Source organism: Acanthisitta chloris, unplaced genomic scaffold (assembly GCF_000695815.1).
Source record: "Acanthisitta chloris isolate BGI_N310 unplaced genomic scaffold, ASM69581v1 scaffold2838, whole genome shotgun sequence".
Lineage (NCBI taxonomy): Eukaryota > Metazoa > Chordata > Aves > Passeriformes > Acanthisittidae > Acanthisitta > Acanthisitta chloris.
In genome coordinates, this window is record NW_008688488.1 from 23,273 (window position 1) to 38,155 (window position 14,883).

At 50.2% G+C, this 14,883-nt stretch overlaps 1 protein-coding gene across 1 annotated transcript; it reads right to left on the reverse strand.

Annotated features, from left to right (window-relative positions):
* Positions 1-323: 323 nt before the first annotated feature.
* Positions 324-9,274, reverse strand: LOC103808244 (uncharacterized protein C16orf45-like; the record flags this gene model as incomplete). The annotated part of the gene is made up of 5 exons (XM_009081015.1): positions 324-442; positions 1,024-1,097; positions 1,229-1,343; positions 4,879-4,952; positions 9,154-9,274. Coding segments are annotated over 5 exons (503 nt in total), but the record flags the coding sequence as incomplete, so codon positions are not given.
* Positions 9,275-14,883: the final 5,609 nt, after the last annotated feature.

Here is a 14,883-nt window from a genome sequence, read left to right on the forward strand (position 1 = left end):
AGGTGGGGCAGTCCATAGCAGGCTGCACTGGCAAGATGCACCTCTCTATGGGTCTGCTACTCCTTGAGACTTCTACAAAGTGAAAAAGTTTAGAACGGGTTGTGTCTGAACCCCTGGCACGGACAGGAACTGTCTGGTTGTCCCTCGGCACCCAGAGGATAGTCTTGTGCCACGGACACAGCCTGGCTCTGGGTAATCTCTGTTTCCACAATAACTGTACATCACTTTACAGCTGGGCTAGGAAGCTCCTCTTGCCCAGCCCAGCTTCCCGGGATGTGTACACTACCATGGTCATGTCCTGTGCTGAGGAGCTGGAGATGAGCCTACATGATGGAGCAGGTGGAGCCACAGCACTCCTTGAGCAGGGTGAGGCCTGTCTTGGTCATGTATGGTGTGGAGGTTTGCTGTCCCCTGGAAGTCATCTTCTTCTCTTTGACAGGAGCTATGGAAAGAGGAATCAGTGTCTGGTGATCATGGCACAGGCCCATGGTAGTTCCCCTCGGGGCTTAGTTTCTGACTCTCCTCAGACTCATGGCTGGGCATGAGCTCCTGCACCCAGGAGGCACCACAGGGGTTGGGCTGGAAATGCCTTCCACCACAGTGGGGAGATGATGGAGGCACAGGGAAGGGGGTGGCCTGCGGTGAGAGGCTGTGACCTCCACTTGTGACTTTAGGTAAAGGTGTGATGAAATGTAAGGGGCTGGTTGGAAAGGGTCAGATGCAGTCCGTGAGCCACAGAAGGATACCTATCCATCCCCATTCTCATAGGATATGGTAGCTAGGAAGTGCCAGGAGGGAAATGCAATTATAACATCTGTACCCATTCGGGATATTTCCACAATGTGATCTCAAGCTCCAGCATCCCCCAGTTGCCACTTCCCCACACCCTCCTCCAGCAACAGATGGCCTCCAGGTAAGCTAGCCCCAGGCACAGCAACGAAGTCTTGGAGACAGAGTACTTAGGAAAGGGGAGAAACTGCCAGGGAGGTTCAATGCAAGGAATAAAACTCATCAAACACCTACTTGCTTTCTGGAGGTAGCTTTTGGAGAGCTTACTTTTCAAGAACTCTGCCATTTCCTTGTCTTCTTCCCTTTCCCTGTGACAAAGAACTTGGTTATCCCTCAAGAAGGAACAGCAAGATACCCAGGAGCATCTGGGAAGGCAGGATACAGATCAGAGGACAGACTGCACTGTCCTCAGTGCAAGGAATAAGTTGCATTCAGCTACCTGAGCCTCTCAAACTCCACATCATCCACCAGGAAATCCCGTGTTTCTACCAGCTTGTGTATCTGCTGTACCAGCTCCTCTTCCCTCTGCTTCTCCTCGTTGGACTTCTCATTCTCTGCAGCACAGGTAACAAATTTAACACACCAAGAGGGGCCATCCCACCCCTGCCAAGGTCAACTTGCTCAGTGTCTGTTCAACCCAGAAGCAGATATGAGAGTGGGGGTAAAAGCCAACCCAAAGTAAGCTCCTGGATCCAGACATAAACTGCTAAATAAGCAACAACCTCATCCCAAACAACCCTAGCGGGGAGAAGACAAGGTCTGCTGTCATCAGACTTTGAAGTTTCAGCTTCTCCCCAAAACTTTCATGGGGCTGAGCACTGCAAGATGCAACTGTGACCACCACAGAGCAGAGAGCAGAGAAATGACCCCTCAACAAGGTGACCTCTCTGGTGGGAGATGACCATGGCTCCCCTGGTGCCCTCACCCTGCACAGCTGAACAGGGTAGCTGCCAGGTCTCAAGGAGCTCAGAAATGCCAGACTTGGATGTCGTCCGACAGCCAGGATGTGTGTAACCCCCATCTCCCATGCCAACACACCCAAGCAGCCCCAGCTTGTCCCTGAGCTGGGTGGGGGTCCAGAGACCTTGGAGCCAGGTCCTCTGTGTGGCTGAGAAGCCAGTCAGGGATTCAGGTGTACAGGGAATTATCAGCACTGTGCAGATGCCCTGGGAACACCTCATACCACCGTTTATGCCATAATAGACATGAAAAACAATACAATCCCATAAGGGTTTTGCACTCTTATTCCTTTAGTGGACAGAGGCCTGGTGATCTCATCTTCTATACCTGACCTTCCAAACCCATCAGCCCCATTCCCACCGCAGCAACAAGGATGACCACAAGTGTCTGCCAGGATATTTTGAATGTGTCAGCCTTAGTTGTCACTTGGACCCCCCCAACTGACCTACCTTGGGTGGGACCAACTCATGCCACATATCTTTGGACAGTGAGTTAGTGAAGGCCTGCAAAGCTCCCACACCACTATGAAGGTTTGTCCTATATAAACTGGTACCCAAAGGTGGGTGGGATACATGAAGACAACAGCCATAGGGCTAAGGAGAAGAAACATTAATGGAGAGCCACCTTAGGTAGGAACTATGACTGCTTGTGCTGCAGCTATTTAATACCAAGTCTGAATTCGGCAGTCAGTTCCAAAATCAACTAAATCTTGTTTTCCTTCAGCTAAATTAAAATAGAGAAATTCACAGTAGGGAGCAAACTCTGATGGCTGGGTCTCAGCAGTTACCTAAACTAAGTATTGACTTGTAGCTTGAAGTCTGCTATAGACTGATGGAGGTGCTACTGCAGGGCTCTGGGTAGGAGGAACCACACAGAATCATCCTGTTGTTAGAAACATCCCCAACAAACAAAGGTTTTTCCTGTCACTGTGGTCCTATGCAGGGAATGAGCTTCCTGGCAGAGAAAGTAGCTCCAGACTGAGAGCTGGGCCACAGCTGCTGGTCTTCTACCATGAAGAGTTAATGCATAGTCACCTGGCTGTGGGCACTGTCTCTGTGCAGCTCCCACCTGCCCAGTCAGAACAGCAGCACTTCCAAGTGGATGCCATACATGGGAGACATCCGGCTGTACACAAGTACCAGCTATTTGAGCTAATTAGCAATCTGCATTCCTGAGGCAGAGCATGTCAGGGTTAACATCCCTCTGCACAAACACTGCACCTTTTTTCCTGGCTTGTTGATGTCAGAGCCCATCATGACCACGATCATCCCTGAATTATTAAAAGCACTTTGGTCTGGTGAGATTTCAAGCCACAGGTCTGGCTGAGTTCTGAGTAAGCTCTGACATGTTTGAATCTTATCTGAACCTAAGTTCAGTGCCCATTTTACAAATGATCTGCTGCAACAGTCTCACAAGAACAGAGATACGGAGGATTTTTCCAGCACAGTCTGACTTTGTCTTCTAAAAAAGACAAAAAGAGCATCCCTGATGCAAGCAGAATTTCTGCTTTCAGCTGAGTCTGGAGTGATGAAAAGGCAAGAAATGAAAGACCAACACAGATAAAGGAAAGCCAGACACACTTCTCCAGCACCAGAGAAGGCACATTATCTCTGGTGTTAAGCCATGGTTTAGGTAAAATCTTGTTTTATGAACTAGAAGGTGTTTGAATTAAAAGTCCCCATGAGATTTGGGTCTATGTTTTGCAAGCAGCTCCTGTTTTCATGGCACAGTGCTTTGCTCCTGTCTGAACCTCCCTCTGGATGCAGCCAGGTTGTATTAAACTGATCAGGACCTGCATCTTAAGCAGCATTTGGGCTCCAACTACGTGCTGAAGATTCACAAGCACGCACAGCACCGTGACACTATGGCACTAATCAGGGTTAGTATTTCTTGCCAATTTTGGATTTGAGATAACCTCAAGTACAGACCCACTGAACTGAGGTGGTGTGTGGGGAAACAGATCTATACAGCTGGTCCCTTGCCTGCACCCAGGCATCACCCCTCCTACACACTCAGGTCTCAGTGAGTGCAGCACCTTCCGAGAGATACTTGGGGTGAAAATAGCTGAGGTCCAAATCCTCATGCTTGGATGGGTAGAGATAGGCAGGAATATGTCTCCCATCTGCATCTGAAAACACAGAAAGTCCTGGCTGGAGGCTAAATGAGGATGTCCTAGGAGGAGGCATAGCCTTATGGCCAGGGATGAACATGGCCTGTGGAGAAACCTTTCCTTGCTTGGTCTCAAATCCTGAGCTGTTCGGTGGGTGCTCTCATTTGAATACGTTGGCTGAAGGAGATCCTTTAGAGAAATGAGGCTTGGCTTTTCCTGGGCTGTGTAGGGACAAGAGTGGCTCTAGCTGTGACAGGGCAATGCAGGGTCACTGGTCATGGTAACAGAGATGACAAAAGCAGCACTTCCTCCTGGGTGAAGTTTTCACATATGTTGCCATGGCCTGTTTACCACTTTTCAACATTCTGAATGGCAAATTCACCTAAATCAGGGAGATCACAAAACCCCTTTGGCATGACGGCCCCCTAGCACCCACCCTACCCTGGCTGCAAGCAGAAATCCTTTCCTGGCAGCTGCTGCCATCTGCCCCATCACTGACACATCTTCAGACATGGCCACAGCAAGAATTCATTCATTTTCACATACTTGAGGCCTTGGAAGGCATCTCCCCTTCTGCTTCCTCCAAAGGGGCCCTTTCATGATGTGGTCTGACAACGGCCCCTGCTTGTCTGTTCAACTTGCTTGGGATCCTCCTTGGTGCACATGGTAGATCCCACTGTGTCTGCATTCACTGCTACCTCTGTCAGCTCCCATCCTCCTCCTGTACCAGACTGATGCTCTTCCTCAAAGGATTGATGTTTCCTCTCCTTTTCAGTTTCCTCTGCCCTTCACCCCAGGCCTAGACAAGGACTCCCTGACAGTACTGCCAGCTGCAAAACTCCCAAGATGGATTTCAGAAGAGACTCAGGGAAGCACATTTGTGGATGCTCACTCACTGCCAGCAGCAGCAGTGTCTCTGAGAGCATCCTGGGGTGCATTCAAGAGCTCCTTGTGTTTCATGGGAACCTTTCTGCTGACTGCAGCAGGGTATAGTTCTCCGAAGCTTCTCAAAGCCTTACCTGGCAGGGCTATGAGTTTTTGAAGCTCCGTTTTCAGCCGGCTGATTTCTTTACAGAGCTGAATGTCATCCATCCTGCAGAGGCACAAATGAAACCACTGAGGGGAAGACTGGGAGAGGAAAGTTTCAAAACCTTCAGAGCAACACCCAATCAGAGTTGGAATGCAATGCATTTGGTGCCCACAGTGGGGAGCATGGATTTACCTGCCTTCCCATGGGAGGTGGGAGCTTTTACTGGAGCTACATGGGTTGGGTTGCTGATTGTTGGCAAAGGAAAAGTTTCCTTGCCCTAATGGCAATTAAACCTCACTAAAACCTGGCACATCCACCAAAAACTAAACCCCAAACAGCAAAATGCAAAAATAAATGGAAGCTGCTGCCATATAAAAAGATCTGACCTTTTATACCACCTTTCTGCAGAATAAAAAAGAGGTAGAAAAATGAAATACAACAGAGGGAGGAAGTGTGCATACTTTGCAGGTCTCTGTCATTTCAACAGGAGAAAAGGAGTCAGCTGAAGCCAGAGGCACTGGGAATCTCTCTGGCTCACAGCACACAACAGCAGCAATGTGCTGATCAGGATGGGCTCAACTCGAACATCAGCTGGTGGAGTGGATGGGGGATGTGCAGCCCTGTCCATGCTGAAGCACTTTGGTGCTCAGTCCCTTCCACGGGAATCAGCTCTAGTGATGCTTGCGGCTTACTGGGGTTGGCAGGGAAGACAAACTAACTTATTTTTTATTCTTAAAACTCAATGTGCCTGTGCCCTCGCTAAAACTGTCTTCTCTGGCCAGCCTGTGCCAATGCCTCACCACCCTCACAGGGAAAAATTTCTTCCCAATATGCCATCCATCCCTGCCCCTTAGTAGTGTGAAGCCATTCCCCCTTGTTGTGTCACTCCAGGCCCTTGCAAATAGTCCCTCTCCATCCTTCTGGTAGCTCCTTCAGGCATTGGAATGCTGCGATTAGGTCATGCCAAAGCCTTCTCTTCTCCAGGCTGAATAATCTCAATTTTCTCAGCCTTTCCTCATAGTATTGCTGCTCCATCCCTCTGATCACCTGGGTGCCTCCTCTGGACCCCAACAGGTCCATGCCCTTCCTGTGCTGGGGACCCCACAGCATGATCCATGTCTATAGATGTGCTGGTTTGAGCTGAAGTAGAGTTAACTTTCTTCATAGAGGCTAGTATGAGGCTATGTTTGGGTTTTGTGCAGAACACAGAGTTGATAATGCAGAGATGTTTTTGTTATTGCTGAGCAGAGTTTACACAGAGTCAAGGCCTTTGCTGCTTTCCATACTGCCATGCTGGCAAGGAAGTTGGGGATGCATGGGAGATTGGGAGGAGACACAGCTGGGACAGGTGACCCAAACTGACCAAAGGGATATTCCATACCATATGACATCATGCTCAGTATATAAAGTGGGAGGAAGAAGAAGGAAGGGGGGACATCTGGAGTGATGGCATCTGTCTTCCCAAGGAACCGTTACGCGTGATGGGCCCTGCTCTCCTGGAGATGGCTAAACACCTCCTGTCTTCGGGAAGCAGTGAATTAATTCCTTGTTTTGCTTTGCTTGTGTGTGCAGCTTTTGCTTTCTCTATTAAACTGTCTTTATCTCAACCCAAACAAAAAGAGTTTTTGTAGCTTTTACCCTTCTAATTCGCTCCCCCATCCCGTTGGTGGGGGAGTGAGTGAGAGGCTGTGTGGTTCTTGGCTGCTGGCTGGGGTTAAACCACGACAATAGATAATCCATGACTGATTTATAATCTGGTACTACCTTGAAGAGATGTGATTCTGCTTTCTTTGGAAGTGTGTGTTACTAAAAGCCCTGTCTGCATCTCCAATAATCCTGCTGGTCCTTCCACTGAGTCACACCATCCACCCCTTCTGAGATGAGTCATATTTACTGGAGCTACTTGAAGATGCAGCTTTGTCAGCTGAGTTGAGGACACCAGAAATGTTAATAACAGAAGGGAAAATAGACTGACAAAGAGGAACCCTGTGAGATATTGCTGTGGGAGGAGATCAGCTCAGGTGGAGGAGAAGGCTTCCCCTTGTGTTCTGGCTGACAGTGTCTTCCTATGTTTGCATTCCACGCTGAACAGGTCCAGTGATGCCAGTGCCTGAGAGCTGGACATAGAGTGCAGGGAGTGCTGTTTGTCCTCTTATTGCCTGCTCACTGTCCTGTGGTGGCTGAGCCCTGAACTTGCACAAGGAGCACTAGCAGGGAGGTCTGCATGGGACACATGGACAATAGGCTGATTGCTGCTGATACGCTTATTAAAATGAAAATAAACAGTCAAATGAGAGCTGAAATATTATTGAAATTAAATTCTAGAGGGATAAAAAAAAGAATAATAAATGGGCAATAACAACAACTCTCATTTCAAAAAACTTGAGAGGGATTGCAGGGACAAGCACTCAGAAAGCTGCTGCTGGAGCTGGGATTGCTTCTACCACGAGCTAACACCTACTGCAGCATCTATCATAGCCGTGGTGCTCCTGCCTGGCCCCAGGGAGCAGGTCAGAGCACTGAGGGGTCAGGTGTGGAGCTGAATCCCTTTTCTTTTGCCCTATAAAGAGAGAAATACTGGGAGGTTCACTGTTTTCCAGAACACAGACATCTCAGAAATGTTGGAATGTTTTAGCTTGACATTTCCGACAGGGAGAAAACACTGATCACTACTGAATGACCAGATGGTCACTCCTCAGCTTGGAAGCACATCCAGGGAGATGTCCATCTCCCTGAGCCCTACACTCCAGCCACCAAGAATATCACTATTTTTCCCCAGAAGAAAAAACGTCCTTGCAGCTCCAGTTCCCCATCTTTTTTAACCCCATCCTGCAGAACCTAGGTCTGGGATCCGTATTCTCCTGCAGCAATGCTCAGGGCAGCCCTAAGCCTTTCCTGCCTTGAAGAGCAGTGCTTCTTCTTGCTCCTGCAATCCTGGTGCATCCAAACTCCTAAGGGATCACTTTTGCAGCCATGCCCACCCCAGCATGTGCCTTCTGTAGGTGATTTCCCTTTGTTTTCCATGGGCAAGCCAAGGAAGAAAACAAACAAAAGGATAAGAAAAAGCAGGAGCTGTGAGCTTTGACAGCACCTGAGAGAATCAGGTACCGGTTGCCATGGAAAGCACTTAAGAACTACATTTTTTATGATTTCCAAAATTCCTTTTCAACAATGTGTTTGAGGGGGAACTGTGCCTCAGAGAGGCCATCACTCCGAATCAGTCACTGAGCCACATCCAGTTCACAGCTTCCCAACACACCACATTTACACAGGCATTTCTAGGCTTTGGTGATCCCCGTAGTACATCCCAGTGAGGACCCAGACACCTTGAAAAAGCAGCATATCCAGTGCTTTAGACCAGGAAATATGATCTTTGCCATTACCAGTAAAAAATCTCAGATTTGTGTTGGCCTGGCAGCATAGGATCTAAGGAGTGGCCTGACTACAACAATTTAGTGGTATTAATCAACCCAGACTATGAATGTTAGTCTTTTCCTCCTGAACCATAAAATCTTCCTATAGACCCATTAAAAATGTTTTTTATCACCCCAAGTGCTGGTTAGTACACAGCAACGCAGTGCTGCATTGCCTCAGATCTGAAAGGTGTAGGGATTTTAACTCAAAACCTGTTTTGATTATTGAAATGGACCCTGGAGAAAATCCTTCCCACCTCAGCAGGCTGCAAAGGCGGCACTGGGAGTGGAGAGCAGGATGCAGTTTGGACATGCAGAGTGGCACCAGACACCAATGCCAGTCCAATTCCAGTGTGTCCTGGTGACACCAGCAGCCAGGGGATGGCAGAGGAAGGGGGGACGAAGTGCAACACTTCAGACTAGGGAGAGTAAATGTGGTTGTGTGGCTCTCAGCAGCTGTAGATCTTCATGCTGGGGCAAAACACTATGTTCAGAAAACAGCAACAAACCACCAAACCTCAGGTCCCTTCCCAAGCCCTGCCCAAGAGCCTTGCACCGAGTATGGATCCACTGGGATCATGGGGTGCTGGTGATTGAATATGGGAACATTCAGTGTAATTAAACCCATGTGACAAACTGTTTGCACAGAAGTAGGCTGGCTCAGACCTTCACAATATCAGTGTCAGCTTTGTAACAGGGACATATTCAAGCTCCTTCTGAGAGCAAGGCCAGAGAATGGGAAAGGTTGCACTTCCAGGTGGAAAACTTGGCTCTGCCCATTCCTGTGGATGAGCAGGAGAACATGCTGGGGTGGCCCTGGGGAGCAGGGGGAGTGCAGGAGAAGGACTCACATGTACCGCAGCTCCGACTCTCTCCTCACCAGGATCTCCCTGATCCTCTCAATTTTGAAGAGCTCTCCTTCAATGTCATCGATGGTGGTGGTGGAGTCAGCCATGGAAATTATCTCATCGCCTGCAAGTGAAACAGGAGTCACGTTAGTCAGCAGGGGATGTCAGATGGGTGCTGAGGCCAACAAGGGCCAGTGATGCTGGCCTTAGCAGCCAGCATCACTTCACCTGCTTGTGCTGGCTTTGCAGCATACCCTGCTCACACCAGTGCTGTGCCGAGCTCTGTGCTGCTGAGAAAGCCCCAAATTTCCAGTGGTCTTCCAGCCACGGGAGATAAAAACCGCTGGAGGGAAGGACAGAAATGTGTCTTTCCTTTTCCAGAACCATGTAGGCCTCAGGCATCTCCAGCACAGACATGAGCCTGTGTGTGTATCCTTCTCCAGCACATGGAAGGAACAAATGCTGAGCCCACATCGCGCAGAGCTGAGTAGTCCTGGAGGTGAAGTTCCTACAGCTGCTCCCCTTCCATCACATGCTGGGTGAAGAGCATCATTCTTCCCAACTCATCGGGAATAAGTCCCCATGGTACCCAGCAGGCCAGTTCAGCTTCCTCATCCTCTGCGGTGCTAAGCACCACATCTGTAACCCACTTGTGGAAACTGAGTCAGGGAAAGGGGATGTCACTTGTTCAGGGCAAGAGGCATGAGTTTCACAGCAAAATGAGGGAAAAAGTGGATAGCATTTGTGTTTTAGAAGGATGGTCAGGATGAAAGCTCAGCAACTTCAATCCACGGCTCTGACCACTAGCCCTGTCAATGACTTAGACAGAGATGTCCCTCTGATTTGCACAAGATTGTCACATGGATTTACATGCTGATGCTATGTGGATTCAAACAGTGCCTGTGAGCCTGCCCATCCCACAGCTCCCAACGTAATTTATGGGCATAGTTGAGGTTTTGCTCCCAGTCCAGCTCCCACCTTCCAGCCTTGTTATCCATGACAAGCAGCAGCACATTCATCATATGCAGGCTAATCTAGCTGTCCCAGGATGTGCACCCAGCTCAGGCTGGGGAGAGGAGGCTGCAGCACAGCCAGGCTACAGGAACACATTCAAAATAACATGTGAGGGGAAAATTCTGCTTCCTTTGAATTTTCACAGGACATATCTCCCCTCTGAGATTTTGCCTTCCTGCAGCCCTGGGACTTTCTCCATGCACAGCCATGGAGCACCAGGTCCAGGAGCAGGATCTTCCAGGCAGATGATGTTTGGGATCTGGAGATGTGAGAGCATGTGGCCTGTGTATTCCAAGCCCCAGGTCAGCGCTGAGGGTCACAGGTTAAGAAGAGACCACCATTAAGGCACAAGACAAAACACTCTGCACTGACTGGTCCTCTACCCATCATGTAAAACTGCTTGAAAGATCATTCCCAGCATGAGGCATATTTCCAAGGCTGTCAGCAGGGAAGGTTTATTGGGGAAATGTGAGTGGTTTCGATTGCTGTGACTAGTTTGGAGAAGTTTTCTGCTGTTTCTGGCTTAGAAACTTGTGTGGATTTCTTGGAGAAATTCCTCTTCCCCTAGCCATGAAGGCCACATTCAGCTAATGCTCAATCACTCATGTTCTAAGCTGTCAGGATGCTCACAGGAGTCAGTGCCTGCTCAGGACAGGCAGATGAATCCCTGGGTTGGAGAGAGTATGGGGTTGTGTGCACTACCCTCCATCAGCTCTTGCTCAAAGGTTCTGCTACAAATATACATATAATCCCTCCCTTTACCTTGTTTCCATGGGTCTGATGGGAGTTGCTAAGGGACTGGCCTGTGGTTGCTACAGGATCAGGATGTGGTTGCTAGGGGACCAGAGTGCAGTAGCTAGAGGACCAGGATGCTGAGGTCTCTCATCCCAAGCATCCTGACATTTTGCCACCCCTGAGCTTCTTTTGCCTGGAATATTTTGCTGCACCCATGTCCAGTGCTGCTGAGCAGTTGGAGACCAGTGTCAGTGACAGTGCCAGGTAACAGATGATGGCAGGTGTGCAGGTAACAATACATGTGAAGGTGCAGCTGGGACAGCTGGCATGTGCTGGAGGCAGTCACTCCCTGGGGTTATACTTCAGTGCAGCTCTAGACCTGACACGAAAAAGCTGCCTTGCTCTGTGCTACTTCTGTGACCAGGCTGGAAGGACAAGGCTGATGGTCGTACAGATGTGCCAATAAACAGATGCAAGTTTACTGCAGCCTTCATTAGCCAAGGACAAAGCTAAACAGCCCTAGGAGCATGGGGGCAGGTCTGGGGGAGGGGGACTGTCACTTCTGGCCTGGGTGGGTGGGTGAATAACACAGAGTATCTTTGATCACTGCTGGCAGAATCACTCAGCTGAGGTTATCAGACAGCTGTTTCCCAGAGGGGGTGTGAGGGTTTCAAACAATTGTCAGCATTGCTTCTTCTCCCTTCTCATCCCAGAACCTGATTAGCAGAATCATCCCAGATGGGAAAGGTGAATCCTCTCCTGTGTACATGACATTGCTGGGCTGGGAGGAGGTGGCAGTGCTGTGTTGCTTTCCCCTGCCTGTTGCAGGAAGCTGAGATGCAATAGGCCACTGCCCACAAGAGTCAGAAAGCTCCTGGCTCAGCACTGTGTGGGTTCCCATCAGAGACAGGGAACATACTGTAGCTGGGACCACCCTGCCCTCATGCACTCCCCCAAAGTCACCTTTCTGTTGGACACTTCCCAGCAGCCCCCTGTTAGGTCAGGAGTGTCCTGTGAAATGGGCACCACACCCAGATCCACACAGCACAGCCAAGCAAGGGCTGCAGGACTCAAGCTGGAAGGTCTCAGCCCTCAGTTGTGCCTTCAGGTGCTGTGGTCGGGGTCATGGCATTCTGCCTCCCTCAGGCATTCTAGGGATCTGCTCACAAAACCAGTAAGTCCTGGACAAGAAGGCTTGAGAGGACTCTCATGTGCCTGGAGCTGCTTAATTCAGGGCAGAAGCAGAGGGACAGCAGTGCCAGGAGAACCTGCCTGCAAAATGAAGGCCATGAACCCTGAGAGGGAGCACCTGGACAGGGTCACAGAGAGCTACACCTCTGCACCAAAACCATCCATAAGAAATCAGTAAGTCCATACATGTGACTAATAGGCAGTCGATAGGATGGGAAGATGAATTTGCTGATGGAGATTGCTTCCATCCACCAGCATCTGCCCAGGACCACAAGTCATCATGCCAAGACGTGAACATCTGCATGAGGACAGGGGCTGGAACGGACCAGGAGAGGATGAGAGAAGCAGGTTGAGGATTGTTCAGACACTAGAACAGGGATCAGAGAGGTTGTGGGATCTCCATTTTTGGTCCAGGATAACTCCTGGACAAGGCTACGAGCCACCTGCTTTGAGCAAGAGGCTGAACTCAGTATCTCCAGAGGTCTCTTCCAATCCAATTTCCTCTGTGATTCCATGTAATGAGATCAGTCTGTGACAACTGATTGGGATGTGCATGAATCTTCCCTGCTAGCACAGGACATGCTTTCTCCAGGCATATACAGGGTGATGCTGTGTTTCTGAACCCCAGCACTCCAGGCATGGGCCACCTCACAGCTGTCCTGAGACAGTGGTGAGACCAAAAGGGCACTGTGTCCCCATGAACTGTGCAATTGGCAGTGACAGATCCAGCAGTTGCAAAGGTACAGACCCTTGGAGCTCTTGAGGAATTAAAACCTGGCACATCATGCAAGCAGACAGCTGGGCAAAAGATCTCACTGGAGATGGTTTTGCCACAGCTGAGAATGAGTTTCTTACCGCATGTTTCTTATCAGCAAGGACCCAAAGTAGGGATGTTTATTAAAGCTGTAATCAAGCTCATAGTCTCCCTTTGGGGATGGAGAGGGATGACCCTCATGTGGGGCCATGCTGTCCAGAGGTCCCTTTGCTCCCACAACTGCACACAGAGCTGCACAGCCACACACAGAAATCAGCCCCACACTGCCCAAGCCAAAGGACCCCCAACTGGCAACATTTCAACTCAGCAAACCAAGGAGGGGCCAAAAGCTTTGACTGAAATGCGGAGATGCTCTAATCATCACACACAGCCCAGGGAGGTGGTCTCCATTAATGAGGAGTATAATAATAGCCAGAGACTTCTACTCCATACGGCTTTAGTGAAAACATTTAGACAGCCAGCAGCAAGCATGAGATGAGTCACAGCAGCAACCAGCGCAGGGTTGGGTTTCAAGCAATTTACTTCATGATTAAAGTTGGGTGATCGATTTACAGTCCCCTGTGGAGGGGGTCAGAGGCCTCCATCCCAAGAGACCTTTAACTTGGCCATGTGCTTTCCTGTGCTCCAGAAAGCAGCAGGGCCAGGGGGCACTCGGCCTGTCAAAATCAGCTCTTGCTGCACAAGCTTGATATCAAGAGTGATGGTGACCCACTGTCCTGCTCTGGGGCAGCCTTGTCAGAGGAGGTGTTCTCCCTACTACTCACACTGCCTGTCAGGATGGGCATGAACCTCCAGGTCTGTCAATGTATGGCCAAGCATGCTAATCCCAGAGGACAAGATCATGCTCAGACAGGATAAATCCCAGCTATTGGCAGTTTGCAAACCATGGCACTGCTTCTCTGCCGGCACTCCCTCTAGTAAAGCAGGGAGAAATGTACTACCTTGGCCCACTGCAACCAGGGAGGCAAAATCCAGCACCACTGGGACCATGTCAGACAGGCGTAAAAAGGAGCAGAGTTCACAGGTGAGGTAGCCTGGGAGGACTCCGAGGGGTATCCCCACGGGTGTAAGCCCTCCACAACACCCTGCTGCTATATGCACCTCCCCAGACTCACCTCCTGAGCACAAGCAGGGCAAGAGGCTGTGTGCACTCAGGGCTTTGCAGGCTTGGCCTGAGGTTTCTGGTTGGGAGCAAACAGCAGAGTTGCATTCAAAAAGCAGACACTGACTGTTACCATGTTCCCCATCCATCATGAGTGTCCCCAGGAGTTGGGAGTTCATAGAACTGCACTGAACCAGCAAACATCACAGCCACCACACCTTGCTTTCAGGCACCTGAGGGGGATGCCCAGGTCATACCCAGCACCCCGAGTCCAGCACCACCAGTCCCTGGACTGCCCCAATGTCAACCAGCTACTGGGAGCAGAGGAATGAGGTTACAGAAGTGCTCAGACCCTCCACGGGCAGGATTTCCAATAGGCACTTCCCAGGCAGGGGAGGTGTGGGGGGAGGATACATATCACCTTGCTAAAAGGCACAAAGGAGGACTAAAACTTCAGACAACTCGCCGAGGATCTAAGAAGCTTCATGGGCACCACACACCCCCACACCTGCCAAGCAGTACCAAGCAGGATACTGGAGTTTGCTCCATTCCTCTTCCCCCGCCTTTCCAGCTGCCTGTCCCTGACCCGCTGGGCGCAAGGAGCACAGGGGGGGAAAAAAGGGAAAGGAAAGGGGAGAGGTCGGAGGACAAACACCGCAGAGGGATTGCAGGTGTCTCCCCTCCTCAGGATGTTGCTCACAGCGCAGCATTGAGCCCCTTCCTCCCACTCCAAGGTCAATCCCCTGGTTGGTATCCTCCTCTCCGCTCACCCCTCGTCGTACTGGAGGAACTGGTCAGAGAGTGGAAAAGGCGGTGAAGGACAGTCTCTCGGTCACAGCCATGCCTCCAGCCGGGCACGGCAGCGCAGCGGCTCTGTCTGCCCGGGCAGCAGCATCGGGATGCGGAATGCGACCCT